The sequence below is a fragment of the Hydra viridissima genome, unplaced genomic scaffold (genome assembly GCF_058129835.1).
Source record: "Hydra viridissima isolate aposymbiotic clone 2 unplaced genomic scaffold, HvirCarnegie_v1 scaffold_1, whole genome shotgun sequence".
NCBI lineage: Eukaryota > Metazoa > Cnidaria > Hydrozoa > Anthoathecata > Hydridae > Hydra > Hydra viridissima.
Window position 1 is genome coordinate 22,254,791 of NW_028324300.1, and position 20,680 is coordinate 22,275,470.

General features: G+C 25.1%; 2 protein-coding genes across 6 annotated transcripts in view; both read left to right on the forward strand.

Annotated features, from left to right (window-relative positions):
* LOC149893925 (uncharacterized) overlaps positions 1-20,680 on the forward strand; it is a 79,960-nt gene that overhangs the window by 48,605 nt on the left and 10,675 nt on the right. For all 5 annotated transcript variants that reach the window (XM_090076470.1, XM_090076472.1, XM_090076471.1 and 2 more), the window contains 2 exons: positions 804-1,091; positions 17,641-18,978. In XM_090076470.1, coding sequence (XP_089932596.1) covers positions 804-1,091; positions 17,641-18,978 — 1,626 coding nt within the window. The remainder of the gene's footprint in view (positions 1-803; positions 1,092-17,640; positions 18,979-20,680) is intronic.
* LOC149893931 (uncharacterized) lies at positions 12,795-16,655 on the forward strand. Its single transcript, XM_090076499.1, has 2 exons — positions 12,795-14,238; positions 14,322-16,655. Exon 2 carries the CDS (start codon positions 15,372-15,374, stop codon positions 15,993-15,995), a length of 624 nt encoding a protein of 207 aa, XP_089932625.1. The 5' UTR covers positions 12,795-14,238; positions 14,322-15,371; the 3' UTR covers positions 15,996-16,655.

The following is a 20,680-nucleotide window of genomic DNA, read 5'->3' on the forward strand; positions in this document are numbered from 1 at the left end:
TATTGTTAACAACAATATCAGTATCGTTTCTAAACTGGTCCAGAGCCAAGACTTGAACATACAAAATTTTCAGACTTTTTTTGTTGATTATTATTATTATACATTAAATATTTTAAAACTTAGAACACAGGTTTAATGGGTACCACTTCAGTTAAAACAACTGTTACAAAAAGTACATGTTCACTCATTTTCAAAGAGACTAAGTTTATTGATTAAAGAGAAGGGTTGTTTGATTGAACACTTGCTACTATTTATGTTGCTTTTGTATTTTCAAAAAAGGATTATTACTCCTTGTCATTCTCTTGTGGTTAGCATATTAGCTGTTGTTGTTGCCCACTTATTTCATTTTTAAGTAGTTTATGCTGTTGAGAGCTGTGACTCAATGATTTATTGTGTCAGTTAAACCTCTGTATTTTGTAGTCTGTACTAAAAGTGATAATGAAACACATTAGAATGTATATTGTGGGTATACTGGCAAAAGATGTTAAGTCAAAAACTGGCAGTTTTGACCTAATGATGCAGTATTGCAAAGTTTACAACGCTCTACAAATTGGCAAAATGCACTAAGTGGAATTAACAAAATAGACTCGAATGAAGTCGAATGAAACATCTTTTGTCTGATTTTAAAAATACATTTAACGTTATGTTATAAAACGGGTATTTTAAGAAAACTTAAATGATTGATTTCTCTAAACAGGGATATTTGAGTTAACGTTTTTTATCAGTATACCCACAATATGGTTGTCGATTGAAAATTATTGATTTATTTATAATATAGTAGACAATAGTTATTTTTTATTTAGGAATGGATGCAAAATTAGTGAATATTTTAAAAGCTAAAGTAGCATCAGAATGGAAAATATTTGCACGTGGGACTGGTTTTGATGATGTGGATGCTGTTGTTGACCAAATAAATCATGATGTGGATATTGATCAAAAAGGTCATGATAATTTAACAAGAGATAAGTCTAAAATTGAATTTTTTTTAAAAGAACTTTATCAACAACATCCAAATGATTACAGAACTTGCATTCAGAATTCTTTAAAAAATATGGCAAGGAATGATGTTTTACATGATATCACATTATTGGGTGAGTTTCTTGTAAATTTCTTTTGGGTTTCTTCAGATAAATACTAGTTAAATAGGAATTTTTAAAAATAGTATTGAATTTTTATAATATTGAAATAAATATTTAAATAATATTGAACTTTTTAAATAAATGTTTTAAACAATTAAATGACTGTTTTTCCTTTTATTATGTCCAGTTTTAGATCAAAACTATTAATTATTAACAAAAATCAAAAAAAAAGCCCAAAAACTCAGGTGGGTTGAGTTTTTGCCAACCTTGTTACTCTGCATTGTAAAATTCTTTATCACAATACTACCCCAAGTTGAGTAAAATTTACAGGATTCTTTTATTCATTTATTCAATCTCCTCCAATGTTAATGTTACCCCATTACTGGGGGTAACAGTATGGCGTGCATACAACTACATGTATCAGTATTGTGCTGGTACATGTATTATTATAAAAAGAAGTCTTACTTTAGTTAATATAATAATGCAAGTTAAACAAAAATATGCATTTCATGTTTGAATAATATTCAACTTGATACATTTTTCAACATAATACATTCAACTTATACATTAAACAGTACTTATACAATTTAAGTTGACACTAAATCTTTTCTAGCCTCAGACCTTTTTTCTTTTGGGAATTTTCGTTAAGACTATATAATAAAAATTTATATAAAATCTTTTTTTTTTTTTGAGTCTATCACTAACCTATATTATAATAAAAATCTACGACCTTACTAATTTTAGGAATTTGGATTGTTTTGAATAAACTTTTTTTATCAGGTTGTATCTTGCAAATGAGACCATACTAACAAGACTTTCTTTGGTCTCTTTAACAAGAATGTTATTACAGATATAAGCGCTTGTATAAAAGTTCTTAGCTAGAATTCCTATACAACTCACTTAAATTTCAAAATCTGTCACTTTTGTGTTTATAATAATAATATCACACAACACTTGTTACCAATAGCAGTTCAACAATAAAATGCAAACAACAAAATATTAGCTTTAATTTAACAATAAAGTAGGTAATTTATATGACAAGCAAAAGAATTTTAAAAGAGATATAAGGAGCAAAGAGTGTAATAAAATGAAAAAAATGTCTGTATTAACGGAAATAAAATTAACCCATGCTAAAGTAACAGAACTAATAGAATTTCATTGAAGTTGATTTCCCTGATTTAATAATATTTCATTTTTCTATAATAGTTTTTCTGTAACAATTTGCATTTAAAATTTGTATAAAAAAATGTTTCAAAAGAGAAAAGAGCAGCAAATAGTATGATAAATAATAGAAAGAAATTATTTGTAGAAATAAAACTTAAAAAACTAAAAACAAAGTAAAAAAATAATGAAAGATAAGTTAATTTTCTTGATTTAATGTTGCATTTTTTTAAGTGATTCCTTAAATATTTTCCTTTAAATGATTCCAAAAAAGAAATGAAACTTAAAATCAGAAATATTTTTAAAATGAAAATTTTTCTTTAAGAAAATTATAGCTTTTATAAAGTCAATTATTGTCTTTTAAGAAAATAGTAATTAGTTTGATTTTATTTATAATGAAATCATAAAAGATTAAAAATATGAATAAAATTTAGCCTCATCTGAACTTTACATAAAAATTCTCTTATTTAAAAAGTTTCTGATTATTTGGTTAAAAAAATTTTAAAAACTTTTACTTGTGCACCACTTTTTCAACTGTTTGTGCATTTTTAAGATCTTATAGCAGACAGAATTCATCCTTTTAAGAATGATTTCACTTTATATTGATTTTTTCTTTATAATTTTTTGTGCAAGTTCATTTTCAGTAAAGCATTAATTGCTAATTGTGTTTGCGTTTTACTATGTTTTTAATTCTAAAAAGTTTTTGAAAATTTGTTTTGCATCAATTATTATTATTTTTGCAGCAACAAAGTTCAACTTTTTTGAAGTTGTAAAATTTTTCAGGTAGAAGTAACTTAAAAGTTGTTGAAAATTAATGTCATAATTGTTAAATTTGTATAGATTTAACTCCTTTATGCTTCTTGTGTATTTTTAAGAAAATGTATCTCATCCTGCAATTAATCTGTTTTGTAAAAGGTTGAAATAAGTGGCGCTTTAAAAATAATTTCATATTATGTAATGATATATATATATGATTTGAATGTTGACATCTTGTATAAGAGTGTATGTTATGTTAATAAAAAACATCAAAAATACGAATTCTCTAAATACAAATATTAATTTATTATGAGAAGTTTTCGCTGGATTATGGTTACCAGCTTCATCAGCTCGTAAAATTATTTTATATTATATTAGCAGTTGAATGGCTTCTTTCTTTTTTTATATCCTTACGTAAAAACGTAAAGAAGGGTGTCCAAAATTTAGTTTTAACAAATTGCCCATTATCCAGATTAATCCTGCCATTTAGAGGGGAACATTGGTGCCTCTGTATCTCAAGAGCCTCACGGACCTTTCGATCAAACTTTTTTGTCTCTAATTTAAGAGTTTCAGTTCTCTCCCAATTAATTTCTTCTGAACATGATTTATCATGTGTGGCTATTGTATTTTGTTGTAAAGTAAGTAAAAAATAGTTTAAGTAAAACTTGTTGATTTACTTTGCTATTAAAAATGAGGTCTTTTGAATTATTTTTTTAAATAGAGTCTTTCAAAATATTCTATATGAAAATCTGAATCAAAGTTAGTTGTTAAAATTACTTACTCAAAATTATTTTTAAAAAAATATTAAATAATAAGCTTTTTAAATAGTAATTTTAAGTAACTTTTTAAAATATAAGACACTGAACGTATATAAATATTAAACTTAAAATGTAAGTAAAATTAAATAAGCTTATGGCAGATAAAATCTTTTAAAGGATGATTTTACTTTCTAGAAGATCTAACTCTTCTTTATGAGTTTATGATTTAAACAAAAGAAACTAAGCTTAATATCAGATATATTTTAAATGGTAAAATTTTATTTTAAAAAAAAATGTAAAAATAGTAAACTTAATTATTGTCTTTGAGGAAAATAATAACAAGTTTTATTTATTTTTGATGAAATTGTAAAATGAGTAATAATAAAAGTAAAATTTATTCTTATCTCTATCTTCCCAAAAAATTCTCTAACTTTTTGTATTTTTTAGATAAGTTTATGGCAGGGGATGATTTTATCTTTCTATTCTTATCTAAAGAATGATTTTACTTTCTATTGATTTTTTAAATCATTTTTGGAATATAAATATTAATATAATGTTAAAATTATTCATAAAACTTTGTTCAAAAAATTAGGTTTTCCTCTAGAAAGAAATTTTTCCCTTTTTTCATTCCTAATTTCACAGATGATTAACTTTCCCATTAAAAAAGGAGACTTTTGAATTGTTTTTTAAAATAGAATATGTTTTGTGAAAATCTAAATCAAGCTTGGAATAAGTAATATTTTTTAACTTATTTAAGACATTCAACATTTTTAGATATTAAAATTATTTAAATACAAACAGTTTGAATGTTTAGTTACCATAGGCATAGCAGGAAAATTTAGTTCTAATATAAAGTTTTCTGCCTAAGTATGTTGTTTTGTAGTACCCTAATAATACAGTAGTTATCAAAAGTGTCCCAGAACCAATTTTTTTTTGTTCTTTCTGATTCTTTCTGATATTACCTTCAAATTTGTAGTGAAATAAAATGTTATTTAGGGCATCCAAAACGGTCATGAAGCTTTTGAAATAGTGGTACAAGTTGTGTTTGATATACCTAAATTAAAATTTTTTAGGCATTACAGGTTTCTCTGATGATAGGTCATTTGGAACCAATAAAAGTCTCTTGACTAGTTGAGTCTACTGTACAACAGAATTTTTGTAAAAGGAAGTAAGATTCCAAGCATAAATAATGTTAAAGTCATAAAAAGTTGTCAAGATTCATGATTTTTTACAATGTTGCATTTTTTTCTTTACTTACTTGACATTTCCTGGTACTTGGCAGACATTTTTCATGTAAACATTGTGTTTTTTAATATTTGAAAATATTTATTACTTAGTTTCTTACATTGTTATTTGTTGTTATACCCATAATCCATATATATTATTATTGTATAGCTTGCTTGGTATTTATGGTTATGTTGCTAAATTATTACATTCATATAACTGTGTTCATCTGTTTTAAATCTAATAAAATAAAAGTGTTTATAGATCAATTGTGATACTAGCATCTATGATTAACAAAATAGGTTGCTGCACATTTTTTACAATACTTTCAAAAAGTACAGTTCACAAAAAATGACAGAAATTTCAAAACAGATAAGGGAAGAATTTCAAGCCAGCAAAACAGTTTCCTAAAAATGTTAAAAAGTTATAAAGTGGTTAAGGAAAAACTCATCAGCATTATTACCCAGCTGTACAAATTAACAGAGTCTAAATACAAAATTAAAAAATTACCATTTGAAGAATCGTGAGCTTGTAAAATATTTTATTTAAAATCCAGACAAATACTTAAAAAAATAAAGTAAAAAGGCTTATTTGAGAAAATTAAACGCACTGTAAAGACTATAGCTAAAAAAAAATGACTTGGAATTTGAAATATTTATCTAACCATTCACCCATATTTAGCAATAGGAAAGATTGCCAGACTTAATGGAACCTCCACACTTTTAGAGACAGCTTTTGAACTCAGCTCATTGCCATCATGTATTTGAAGTGCTTTTATTAGATGTTATAGTCCATCAATTGGGCATGTTCTTTGACATGATGATCTTACTTTTTAAAAGATTCAAAGAAAATGGTTTAATCTAATCCATTACCAATCAAAAACAACTGCAACACCATTAATCACTGCTTGTAACAGCCAAAAAAAGAAAATAAAGGCACTGATTGCTGACTAACTTTATCTTGGCCATCAAATTGATAGTTGTACAAAATTTCTCCTACTAACTGTAGGTCTGGTTAAGTCAAGGTACCCTCCTCAGATTAAGTGGGTTGTGAACTGAAGAGAATCCCACAATTTAACAAACTTCTAGTTGGTATCTACTTTCAGTCATGGTTCACATCTTGATTAGTTGTTGATGCACCATAAAATAACATTTAACTTATCCAAAAGCTCTATCCCTACAATTGTGTTGTTTTGTAGACTATTGATGTAAAGATGATAGATAATAAATAGAAAAACATATTTGAATTCTAATGATAAAAAAAATGTCTAATGGTGAAAAACAATCAACAGTCGGATAATCACTAATTTGTAGAAAGATTCAGAAGATTATCACACAATGAATTTTTATTGATTTTTTGGCATTGGTTTGCAAGAAATTTATGAGCCTTTGGGGATCCCTAAATGTCAATAAAGTAATGTGAAAATCTAAAAAAATGAGATGTGTAACACTTTTAAACAAAAAACGTTTTCTTGCTTATTTTAGGACACCATAGTAGTTCTTAAGGGTCTGTTTAACATTTAATAAGGTGGGAAGGTTTCTATCAATTCATAAGGTGGGAAGGTTTCTATCAAAAATGACAAAATTATTTTCTTATTTTAGTGAGAATGGAATAAAACTTGATTCTTTTTCAAAAAAACTACAAAAAAAGTTTTAAATGAGTTTAAAAAACTTAATGTAAATAACTGAACTGAATAAATGAAACCTTTTTACATTTTTAATAAATTTGTATATTATTTAATCCAAAATTTATACATAAAGGTATTTTTGAATATATTCAGTTTCTTTCCAAGATAGCACATCTGTTAGTTGTGATTATTTAATGATGTGGGTTGTTTCATAGAAGCATATTTTAGTACAATTTTATTGCAAGAGATATTTTTGGAAATAGTTTTGATTTCCATGGTTATTTTAATTTTAATAATTTTACTCTTTTTTTTAATGTATTCAAGTGATGAAAACATAGAGCTTTAATTAACTATAATTGCACATCAGTGATATTGATCTTATGAATGTTTATAGGTTCAATACATTTGGGTTTTTTTTCTAGTTTTGAAATTGATTCTTATGTGGTTCCAAAAAATGATTCTTACATGGTTCCAAAAATTGATTTTAATGTAGATTGTAGGCTATTATAGTTTTACCAATACTAAAAATAAGTTGATTGTATCAAATGTTGCTTTTGCTCATTGCTGAACTAAAATTTTAATTCAGTACTAATTTTTGTGTAATTTTACATCAATGCAAGGACTCATCATTCCACTTAATCCCAGTTCTTTTTTGATCTCTTGGAGTTTTATATTTAAAATTATATTCTGTTGTTGTCTTGTCTTTTCATCTTAATAATCAAGTTTTTTGATTATGATTTATATTTGTTCTGTTTTTAATTGTTATAAACACGAGATCTTTTCTTTTATTCATTTTTAATAAATGATTCTTACATGGTTCAAAAAATGATTCTTACATGGTTCCAAAAATTGATTTTAATGTAGATTGTAGGCTATTACAAATGAAAGTGCTTTAGTTTTACCAATACTAAAAATAAGTTGATTGTATCAAATGTTGCTTTTGCTCATTGCTGAACTAAAATTTTAATTTAGTACTAATTTTTGTGTAATTTTACATTAATGCAAGGACTCATCAATCCACTTAATCCCAGTTCTTTTTTTAATCTCTTGGAGTTTTATATTTAAAATTATATTCTGTTGTTGTCTTGTTTTTTCATCTTAATAATCAAGTTTTTTGATTATGATTTATATTTGTACTGTTTTTAATTGTTATAAACAGGTTGATGAGATCTTTTCTTTTATTCATTTTGTCTGATGTTTTTTTTTATAGCAGTTATAGTTACACACACTCGTCAGTCTCCTTTGCAAATACTTCTTGTAAATCCTTTTTTTATTTCTGTTTTAAATACAGCAAAACTTAAATCTTCATAGCTTACTGTTACTTGTTCTCATCGCAGTTCAATTGAAAAGTTGAAACAAACTAAAATTGGTTGTTATTAACAAAGCATTTTCAGGAAGAACTTTTACAACTTTACAATATTTTGAACATTTCAAAACTCCTTTTTGTCTCTCTGAATTTACTTATGATTCAATATTTTTTTCAGCAACCGGATTTCATGGCTTTAATGTAATAACAGATACAATATTTTTAATGACTTGATTTTCAAAAATAAAATGTTTTCATTTTTCCAATTCTCATCATTTTACTTCTGAAGCAAAATCATATAATATTGAATATTTGTAGACAAAGTTTAATTGTTTTTATATATTTATGTATTCTCTTATATGTATACATTTTTTAATATTAACATCTTTATTAAAGATTTTAAAGTGAAAGTTTTTGTTATTAAAAAACTCTATTTTGTCAGTTGATTATTTATTAAATTAGCTGACAAAGGTATTACTTTTAAGTAATTTTTATTTTATACAAGTTTTTAATTTTTTTTTAATATAGAAAGTTCAATTAAAGTAACTTAGATATGAATTAATTGTAAGCAATATGTACCAGCATAATTATAGAAAATTAATTATGCTGGCACATAATTAATTTTGTTTAATAATGTATCAGCAGACACTGTGATACTTAACATATAGAAATTTTAAGAATGCCTTTATAAAGTTTCTATATTTGAAAAAATATTGAAATATAAATTTATATATAAATACCTAAAAAACATGTTTAAAAAAGAATGAATAGTTATCAAAAATATATTTTAACAAATAAGTGTAAATATAAATACAAATGGTCTCTCACAATAGAAAGTTGTTGCAACAACATGAGAACAGAAACCTTTTCCTGTGATTTTTAGCTTTATTAAGAATGAATGATATATTTTTGTCAATAAAATTGATAAAATTTTGATAAAATTAATTTTACATCTAAAATTAAATTTCATATTTTTTAATGAAATTAAAATGATTTTTGAATTAAGTATTCATATTTTTACTATATTCAAATTTTCCTTCAAAAGAATTATTTCTTTAAAATTTTTGTTTATGTTAAAAGAAAATTTTTTAACTTTGAGTCTTTTATGTTGAATCTTCCATGTTAAATTTAAATTAAGAAATGTTTTTTTTTTTTTTGCTATTTCTTCTATAAAAACTTATGTTTATAGAGTTCTGTAATAATAGAGTTCTGTAATAATAGAGTTCTTTTTGTTTTGTGAAACAAAATTAGTTTCTGGTTATAAGAAAAAGAGTTAATATCAGAATAATATTGTCCATTTGTAATATAAAAATTTTTATATATTAAATAGCCAATATTATTTGAATATCTACTATTTTAAGATATAATAGTCTTAGAAAGAAAACAAAAAATACTAAAAATATTTTTAATTTTAATCTTTCTCTTTAATGTTTTATTTCATGGTGAATTTCATAGTGAATTTCATGGTGAATTTCATAGTGAATTTCATAGTGATTTTCATAGTGAATTTCATAGTGAATTTCATAGTGATTTTCATAGAGAATTTCATAGTGATTTTCATAGTGATTTTCATAGTGAATTTCATAGTGATTTTCATAGTGAATTTCATAGTGAATTTCATAGTGATTTTCATAGTGATTTTCATAGTGAATTTCAGAGTGAATTTCATAGTGATTTTCATAGTGATTTTCATAGTGAATTTCATAGTGATTTTCATAGAGAATTTCATAGTGATTTTCATAGTGATTTTCATAGTGAATTTCATAGTGATTTTCATAGTGAATTTCATAGTGATTTTCATAGTGATTTTCATAGTGAATTTCAGAGTGAATTTCATAGTGATTTTCATAGTGATTTTCATAGTGAATTTCATAGTGAATTTCATAGTGATTTTCATAGTGAATTTCATAGTGATTTTCATAGTGAATTTCATAGTGAATTTCATAGTGATTTTCATAGTGATTTTCATAGTGATTTTCATAGAGAATTTCATAGTGATTTTCATAGTGATTTTCATAGTGAATTTCATAGTGAATTTCATAGTGATTTTCATAGTGATTTTCATAGTGAATTTCATAGTGATTTTCATAGTGAATTTCATAGTGATTTTCATAGTGATTTTCATAGAGAATTTCATAGTGATTTTCATAGTGATTTTCATAGTGAATTTCATAGTGAATTTCATAGTGAATTTCATAGTGAATTTCATAGTGATTTTCATAGTGATTTTCATAGTGAATTTCATAGTGAATTTCATAGTGATTTTCATAGTGATTTTCATAGTGAATTTCATAGTGAATTTCATAGTGAATTTCATAGTGATTTTCATAGTGAATTTCATAGTGATTTTCATAGTGAATTTCATAGTGAATTTCATAGTGATTTTCATAGTGATTTTCATAGTGAATTTCATAGTGATTTTCATAGTGAATTTCATAGTGATTTTCATAGTGATTTTCATAGTGATTTTCATAGAGAATTTCATAGTGATTTTCATAGTGATTTTCATAGTGAATTTCATAGTGAATTTCATAGTGATTTTCATAGTGAATTTCATAGTGAATTTCATAGTGATTTTCATAGTGAATTTCATAGTGAATTTCATAGTGAATTTCATAGTGAATTTCATAGTGAATTTCATAGTGATTTTCATAGTGAATTTCATAGTGATTTTCATAGTGAATTTCATAGTGAATTAAAACTTCGAAATTTGAAATTTTCAACATAATCTAACATTATGTTGAAAATTTTAATGAAAAATTACTTTAAATGAAAACATAAAACTGATTAATAACATAAAATTGATTAATTTTAAGTTGGATTATGCTGATTTTTCCATTTATTGTAACATTTAAAGTTAATTTAAATGTTATAATAAATAAAAAATCATATTTCATTGGATAAAGTGTAATCTTTATTCATATAGGTAGTTTTTCAAAGAACATAATTTGAGCATTGTTTTTTTTATTGACACAGTTTTAAAAATGCTATAATTGAAGCAGTTATAAATAAATAATATACACAAATGCATTTGTAAATTATGCATACAAATATTTATTAAAAAATTCTAATTACTAAAAAAAGTATTTGTTTTTAATTATGATTATTATTTTTTTTATTAAAATTATTATTGTTGTTGTGTTGTTGCTAATGTTGTTACTAATTTTGTTATTGTTGTTCTCATTATTGTTGTTATTGGTATTATCATATTTGTAATATAACCATTACTTCTATTATCATTACTATTATTATTTCTATTATTAATGTTATTATTGTTATTATTACTATTATTATTATTATTATTATTATTATTATTATTATTATTATTATTATTATTATTATTATTATTATTATTATTATTATTATTATTATTATTATTATTATTATTATTATTATTATTATTACTATTATTATTATTATTACTATTATTATTATTATTATTATTATTATTATTATTATTATTATTATTATTATTATTATTATTATTATTATTATTATTGTTATTATTATTACTATTACTATTACTATTACTATTATATTTTTTTTACTGTTTTTATTATCATTGTTGCTATTACTTTTATTATATCTAGTATTTTTAATAATTTAATTCATTTATTATTTTTGTTAATAAGTAAAGTAAAAAATTATAAAATTAACAAATATTTTTTAAATGTAAAACTAATATATAATAAATAATTGTATATAAAATACAACAGAACAAAAATGTTTTTTCTTAACTTAAGTACAAAAAATGTTTACCCAATAAAAAATTTATTATTGACATAATTTTAACAATTTGGTAGCTGAAATAATATTAGCAAGCAATCATTTGAAAATTTTAAGATAATGCTATAAAATATTTGACATTATGATCGTTATAATAAATACAATCATATTCTCCTTAAAATTGTACAACTGTGATTTAGTTGATTACCTGAGATTGAGCAGTCATACATTAGAGTCTGAAAATAAGTTTCTATCTCCAGTTAATTGAATTCAAAAATTGATTTTCTTAAATTTTTTTGAAAATGAACCAATTAATGATAGCTTTTTTTTTTTTTTTTTTTTGTTTTGTTTTGATAATTTACAAAAGTTCTTTTTTTTTTTTATGATTGGCAGAAAAAAACTAACTCAGCATGCTGTAATTGCTTTTTCATAAAATGTAGTTAAGGAAATAGTTTTTTTTTCATACAAAAAATACGCTGAGTGAAAAACAATTCAATGTAGAAATTTTTTCTTTTGTTTTAAATTATAAACTCATAAATTCTCTATGAGGTTAATGATTATAAACTCATAAATTCTCTATGAGGTTAATCATTATAAACTCATAAATTCTCTATGAGGTTAATGATTATAAACTCATATAAAAATATTTTTAAAGTATTTCTCTTGTTTCTCCTAAACTATTTTTCTGATTTAAAAAATATTAACTCTTAATTGAATTATTTGAATTTGAAATGAGAAATGAAAAAATAAATTTTAACTGGTGCTTAACTTAATAGCATAACTGTAATTTGTTTTTGAACATTTTATAAAATAAACCTTATTTATAATTTATTTTTTGTATATTTCTTCAATCCTTATATAACTTGTTCTTTACCTTTGTTCCTTTGTCAAAAAATTCAGCTTTTTTTTAAAAAATAAATCTATCTTTAAAAATTGATTTTACTTAAAAAACAATTTCAATAAAAATTATTCTCATTTTATTTGGAATTGTTTTAAAAATGCAGCATCATTAACCCCCTTACCACATAATGAATCAAAAATGATCCAAAATAATTTATCCTTTTTGTTATTACCTCAACTGCATAGCATCCCAGATGTGTACCAATATAATTTTTTTTTTTCTTTATGAAAAATATATAAAGCTGGTGTCCCTTTATTTCACTTTTTATGCATTATATATTTTTTTGGTTAGTGAAAAAAAAATCATGCAGTAAGGGGTTGAATCAAGAAAACCAACTTATTATCTTTCATCATTTTTTTACTTTATTTGTATTTCTTTAAATTTCATTTCTGCTAATAATTTCCTATGAAAATAATTTCTTTCTATCATTTATTAAACCATTTGCTGCTCTTATCTCTTTTAAAACATTTTTTTATACAACTTTTAAATGCAAATTGTTATAGAAAAATGAAATATTATTAAATCAAGAAAATCATTTTCAATGAAATTTCACAAGTTCTGTTACTTTAGCATGGGTTAATTTTGTTTCCATTAATACATTGATTCTTTGCTGCTCATATCTCTTTTAAAAGTCTTTTGTTTATCATATAAATTACCAACTTAATAATTTGTTGTTAAACTAAACCTATTATTTTGTTAATTACATTTTATTATTAAACTGCTATTGGCAACAAGTGTTGTGTAATATTATTATTAACACATAAGTAACAGATTTTGACATTTAAGTGAGTTGCATAGAACTTCTCGTGTAGCTAAGAACTTTTATACAAGCGCTTACATCTGTACTACTGTACATCTGTAGTAACATTCTTGTTAAAAAGACCATAGATAGACTCTCCTTAGCAAGATGTAGCAATAAAAATAGTTTATTGAAAACATTCCAAATTCCTAAAATTAGTAAAGTCAGTAGTTAGTTAAGTAGATAAAGAATTTTACAATGCAGGGTGACAAGATTGACAAAAAAATCCAACCCTGCTTGGTTTTTGCAAAAAGAGTTTTTATTAAATTATTGAGTTTTTTAAATAGTTTTTTTAATGATTAATTAAATAATTCTATAGTCTTTGCAGAAGCATTTTTAACCCTTACTTTCTTTTGAATATGCTTAGTGTTAGTGTTACCCTTGCTAAAGTAAGAAAATTAATAAAATTTGATTGAAGTTGATTTACTTGATTTAATATAATATTGCCTTTTTCAATAATAATTTTTCTGTAACTATTTGCATTTAAAATTTTTATAATAATTTTTACAATGTTTTAAGAGAGATAGGGGCAGCAAAGTGCATAACAAATAATAGAAAGAAATTATTTTTAAAGAAATATATTTGCAGAAATAAAATTACTTGCAGAAAGAAATACAAATAAAGTAAAAAAATAATGTTGCATTTTTTGATTCCAAATAAAGTTTGAATAATTTTTAGTTAAATTGTTTTTTAAGTAAAATCAATTTTTATGAAAAAAGAGTAAAAGCAATGTTATGTAAGGATCGAAAAAATATTAAAAAAAGAAAATTATAAATAAGCTTTATTTTATAAAATGTTAAAAAACCACAGTTTTAAAATTTTGGGATGAGTCATTAACAAAAACACCCAAAATTGCAATTTACTATTGCAAGTGGTTTTAAAATCAACTATTACCATCTGAGTACAAGACAACAACAGAATATAATTTTAAATATAAAATTCCAAGAGATCAAAAAAGAACTGGGAATTAAGTGGAATGATAAGTTTATGCATTAAAATCAACTATTACCATTTTTATAGTAAAAATGCTCATATTATGAATTTTTATCAAAGAGTTTTAAGAAGTAAAAACATTTTTATGAGCTTATATTGATATTTTATTGTAAATATAGAATAAATAACAACAAACATTCTTAAAAATTCCAACTCTAACAAAAAAATTGCTTTTTCTTCTACAAAACTAAAACCCACCACATCTCTAATGTTGAACATCAGTTTTGTTTTGATTTCATTTTAACCCACAACATTTTTTTAAGTTCATCATTTTTGTTCTAGTATTCAAGCTAAAATTAATTAAATTTTGTGAGAGGAACTAAAAAAATACATTTAAAATGCCCAATTCTGCTGAAACTCATGCTGAGTATCAAAACACAGTTTGCATTCTCTGAATGTCAAAACGTAATCAAAGTATAACACCTTTCTTGATAAGCAGAAAAATTATTAGACTTTAATGACGATCATCTTCCAAATGGAATGTGCACAAATTGTTGTTTCATTCTGCAAAAAATTGATGAGGGAAAAACATCACAGCCATTTCCCAAATTGTATGATTTCAGTTCAATTGCTGTGAAGCCATCAACAAGAAATTCTCCTGCATGTGAATGCATTATTTGCCAAATTGGTAAGTCAAAGGGCAAAAATTCCTCTCCTTTGTCTAGCAGTACTACTCAAGAGAAATCATCTAAAGTTGAAAAAAGATGCACAAAATGCCTCACTGTGATTGGACTGGGTTTATCCCATAAGCGCATCCCCTGAAACAAGAAGTAAAAACCTGATTGCACTTGCAAAAACAGATGCAAAAAGTGCAGAAATTCTTGCATCTTCTGTTTTGGGAACCCAGGATGCATCTCCAAATGGCACAGTGCGACTGAGCAAATCAAGCGCCTAACATATTGCTTTTAATTAGGTACATTTTATTTTATTAATCCGTTTTAAATTTCAGGCAAAGCTGCTCCAACACAACTGTTTATAGATCCTCTTCCAACTGAAAGCCTTGTGACAGTTCAACTTGACACTGGTTTGTCCAACAACCAGATGAAACAACTTGCTTTAACTCTTAACTCTGCAGGCCAACGAAAAATTGTTGAGCCATATTTTGCTAGGAAATTTGCAGAGCAAGGAAAGTTGCTCAAAGATCACTTTTTTGTCACTAAAATCAAATGTTCTGACATTGACCAACTTAGAGATGTTGTTCATTGTAATGATATTGGCAGCCTTCTTCAATTTAAGGTATCAGCAAGATCTGTCTCCGAGGAACATCTAATTAAGATTGGACTTGATGGTGGAGGTGACTTTCTTAAGTTGAGTCTGGGCATTATCAAGGTAGTCCCAGAACCAACCAGTCTCATCCTGAAGACTCCTAAGCTTTGTAGTTCTTCCTTCAAAGATTCTGGAGTAAAGAAACAGCTGATTATAACAATCTCTGAAGGAATGGCAGAAAACTATGAGAACATTAAAATCCTGTTGAAACTTGCCAATATTGGTGCTTTTTCCTTTGTCTTGTCTTGTGACATTAAAGTTGCTAACATTCTTTGTGGACTTCAGTCTCATGCTAGAAAACATCCTTGCTGTTGGTGTGATGCATTGAGAACCTTTGGAAGCATCAAAAAGGCTCACCAAGCTTTTGTTGCTGAAGTAAGTAATGTAAAGGGTGCTTAATGCTTTGGAAATGTCATCAACGTGCCCTTGCTCAATATTTCGGATGAAATACTCATTCTAAAAGTAATACCACCAATGGTACTTCACCTACTGATGGGTGTGGTCAGCCACCTTTTTAAGAGTCTGAGCAAAGTTTGGCCAGAGGTCAAAGAATGGCCAGAGGTTTTAAACATACCCCTCCAACCATTTCATGGAGGACATTTTCATGGAAATCATTGTTAAAGGCTGTTGAAAAATATTGATATTCTTCAGCAAGTTTTTGAAGCAGCAGCTGTAAGTGCAGCATTTCCATATGCTGAAGCATTCAGGCAATTTGATGAGTTAGTTACAGCATGTTTTGGAACCCATCTGGATACAAAATTTTCAAGAATACATTGAGAACTTCAAAGTTGCACACCTTGCTCTTCCATTCTCAATCACTCCAAAGGTCTACACTGTGTTCTTTCAGATGGCCCAGTTCATCTATCTGAGTCATCAAAGTCTTGGAATATACAGTGAACAAGCCACTGAAGCTCTTCATGCAAACTTCAAGTCTCAATGGCAACAATTCAAGAGACATGCACTTCATCCAAAACATGGACTGCAATTACTTAACTGTGTTGTAGACTACAACAACAAACATGTATAGAAGTGAAAATCAAAACATATAAGAGTGGAAAATAAGATTTAATTAGAATTTAGATGTTTTTGCTATATGATTAAATCCATTATGATATTAAGATAATCAAGTTGTGAAATTATACAGAAATTTGCTTTGTTGTTATGCTTTTTCAGTTGTTTTGTTAGAAAATACACATTTTTGAAAAAAACAATTCAGAATTGGATGAATTAATAGCTTTTTAGTACTAAAAGATAGTTTTGAAATTTAGCCAGTATTGAGAAAAACAAAAATGCTAATTTCTCTGACGTATGGTAATTGTTGATTTTAAAATCACTTGTTATGATATCCTATGGGTATGTACTACCATCCCTCCAAAGGGTTTTTTTTGGGTGTTTTTGTTGATGACTCTCCCCAAAATTTTGTAACCGTGAAACAAATTACAGTTATGTAATTAGAGAGATTTTTTTTTCATTTTTCATTTCAAATTCAAATAATTCAATTACAACTTAAAATTTTTTTTAATCAGAAAAATAATTTTTTAAAAAATGAGAGAAATTGTTTAAAAAAATTTTTTTTTTAAAATTTAAAAGTTATATTAAATACTAAAAAAAAAAAAATTGCAAACATAAGTACTGAAATAAAGTTTAAAAAAAAATTTATATTTGAAATGGTTAATGTAAAACTTAAATCTCTCATTGATTGTTATAACTTTGCTTGAATACCTTTTACTTAAAAGAATAAAGGTAGTGTAAGATTAAGATTTAAATGAAAGTTTAACAATTAAAAATAAGTGTAGTATATGATAAGATACAAAATATAAAATGCTAGCAATTATATAAAATCCACCTCTTTTATTCTCAGTTATTTGTTAAAATAAATGTGTACACATAAAATCATAAATTAATTTTTATTTTCAAAATTTTTTGAATTCTGAAAAAAAGATTAGTTTATTATTTTATATTTATGTTGAAACAAATTTATTAAAATCAAAATGAAAATGTTTCTTTAAAAATGTAAAGTAAAATTCTTTTTTTATTCTTTCAGAAATGTGTGAAGCACTGAAAAAGTTTTATCTTAAAACATATGGAAAAATGGATGAAATTGTGCACTTAGTAAAAACTCCTGCTAAAGTTGAACTTTTAAATAAGTTTGTTGAATTGACTGTAGTTAATGCAGATGAAGTGGAAAAGAATACTGCATTTAATGCTGAGCGAGAGTTATTTCTTCAGAGACAATTGACTTATCAACCAATTGAGTTTAAGAAAGTGTTTTCAAAGGAACTATCTTTACTCTTGATATCTGGTATTGCTGGAATTGGAAAAACTTGTTTGCTCAGAAAGTGCTTACTTGACTGGGCTAATGGTATCATATGGAAAAATGTGGATCTTGTTTTATATCTTGAATGTAGAAAGTTAAATCAATATCAAAATATCAGTAACATAAATGATCTGTTAAAAGTCTTCTATAAAGATCTTTTTCAAGAGTGCAATGTTTGTGAACGTTTTTCCATTTTGTTTGTGATAGATGGGTTGGATGAGTTTGCTCACTTAGATATATTAGTAAATCATAATCTACTTAATCTAAACAGTCTACCGATTGTTAATGCATTAGCAGAAGCATTGAATATTCAAAAGTACAAATGTGTTGTTGCTGGAAGAATTGGAGCTATATCACAATACAAACATAAAGTTAGAAAATGTACAGACAACTTAACCATTCAAATAATGGGTTTAAATGACAACGGAGTTAACAAATATATTGAAAATTATGGCAACAAAAAAGAAGCCATTAAAAGTGTTCTTGAAGAATCTTTCTATGCTAAAGCCATGGCATCTGTTCCGTTTTATTTATCAGCAATGTGTGCAGTTATTGCTGCAAGTGGTTCTTATTCTTTCAACACTATGACTGAGTTGTATTGCTCTATTTTCTTATACTTTTTTCAAAATCACATTTGTAAAACCGATGAAACAGTTCATATTATGATGCAAAGTGAGAGTAACAAGCAACATGTTTTAAGAGTTTGTAAAGTTGCATGGGAGTTGTTCAATCAAGGTAAAATTGTTTTCTCCCAAGATAAAATGAAAGGGATTGTCAATGACTTTGATGAAGTTGAAAATAAACTTTTGGGTTTCATTGAAAGAGTTGAATCACAACTTGGTCCTCAATACCAGTTTGCTCACCTCACTTTAATGGAGTTTTGTGCTTCAGTTCATGCACACGTTTATTTGAGTGCGAAAGAGATTATGTGTAACAAAAAGTTGCAAAGTTGTTTGCCTATGATCTGTGGACTTGCAAATGAAAATGAAAGATGTTTAGTGAGATTACTTGGTAACTTAAAGAATTTAAATGAAGAAAGGATTTCATTGCTTAATGCTGTACTTGGTAAGTTCTAATTAAACTCTTTAAGAAACATTACACTTTGTATGAGTTTTCATCATCTGTTTATTATGTTTATAATGAGTTCTATCAATTTGTTTCCCTTAAATTTTCTTTAATTATAGAGAATTTTTGTTTTATTTAGTGCTGTTTTTAAAAATAATTTTTTTAATTATTTTTTTGAGTAAGAAGTAGAATGATTAAGTAGTCAGTAATTTCCATTGAAATGCACCTCACAGTTGGATATTAAAAAGCCTTGTTTTTTCATAAAAAATGAGCTCGTTACTTGAGCTATATTTTATAATCCTTTTAATATCCTTTTTAATTTTGATATAACAAGAAATATTACAAGTTTTTTGGAGGTTATCATATCCTTTTTGTTGTTTGTTTTTTTCAGTTGGTTGATAGTTTTAACTTAACAAAGACAGTCAACATATTTCAGCCATGTTAAAAAATTTGTTAACTTAAATAACACATCAAAGATTTCTATATATGTGAGATTTCTTGTATGTATTTCTTGTATTGATATAATAAGAAATCTCACATGTAAAAAAGTTTTTGTTTAGTTCGTGCATTTATTTATGATTATTCAAGTTAATGAATTTTTTAATATTACTTTTAAATATGTTGACTGACTTTGTTAAGTTAAAAATATTAATCAACTGAAAAAAAAACAACAACAAATGAATGACAGCCACCAAAAACTTGTAATCTTTAATATATACAATAGAATAAAAATAGGTCAAACATTGTTTTAAAGGAGGATGACTTATTCAATATTTAAAAGATGTTTCTCATACAATATAAAATAAGCATAGGAGAAAATGTATTTAAAACTTTTGAAGTTGTATATATTTTATTGGTGTATATTTTTGTTTTCATGCAAACGGGGTCTTAATATAATCAGTATTTGAGATTCAAAGAAATTGAGTTGCGAAACTTTGTAGAACAAAAGTTTGATTTAAATATCTAAAAAGATTTAATCTTAAATTTATGTTTAATGTAAACTTTTCAAATACTTTTATCTCTCTGCAGCTCAATATTTCTGGAAGAACCTCCCAAACCTTTTATATGTGGCTTTTAAAAGCATGAAGTAGCTCTAGAGAGCTGACTTCATGCTTTGATTGACCCAATGAATTTAATCTGTTGCAACCTTTAGTTAAGAATCATTAAGCTTTTAATAAACATTTTAAATGTTTAATGAAATATTTTAAATGGCAATTGAAAATACTATTTTAAAAAGTTTTTTTTATACAATTTTGCTATTTAATTAAGTGTCTAACTAACCTTTCTTCAAACGAATTAAACTATTTTTTTAGTTTAAAAAATTGCAGCGTTATTAAAATAACAAACCTGTTGTTTATTTCAAAGTTCATTTAGTCAAAACAATGCGACAAAGTTGGGACAAAATTGAACATAAAAACAAAAACAAAAATAGAAATATTATATGAAAACTATAAATAATGTCATATTACCATTTTTCTTCTCTCTTTACTTGTATTTTGTGAGTAAAGAAATGTAACACCTGTAACTAGATTTATATTACAGATATTACACACCATTATTACACACCAAACTAATTATGTTTATGTTTTTACCTTCAATTTAATTTTATTAATTTTAATTTTTTTTTCTTCAATTTAACAAAGTTATTGTTTTTGATTTCAAAGACAAAATAAATTACGTTTTGAACTGCAAAAGATGTTTT

Excerpts from the sequence above, each read along its gene's own strand:
- LOC149893931 (XM_090076499.1), top strand. The coding sequence starts at position 15,372 with ATGAAACAACTTGCTTTAACTCTTAACTCTGCAGGCCAACGAAAAATT.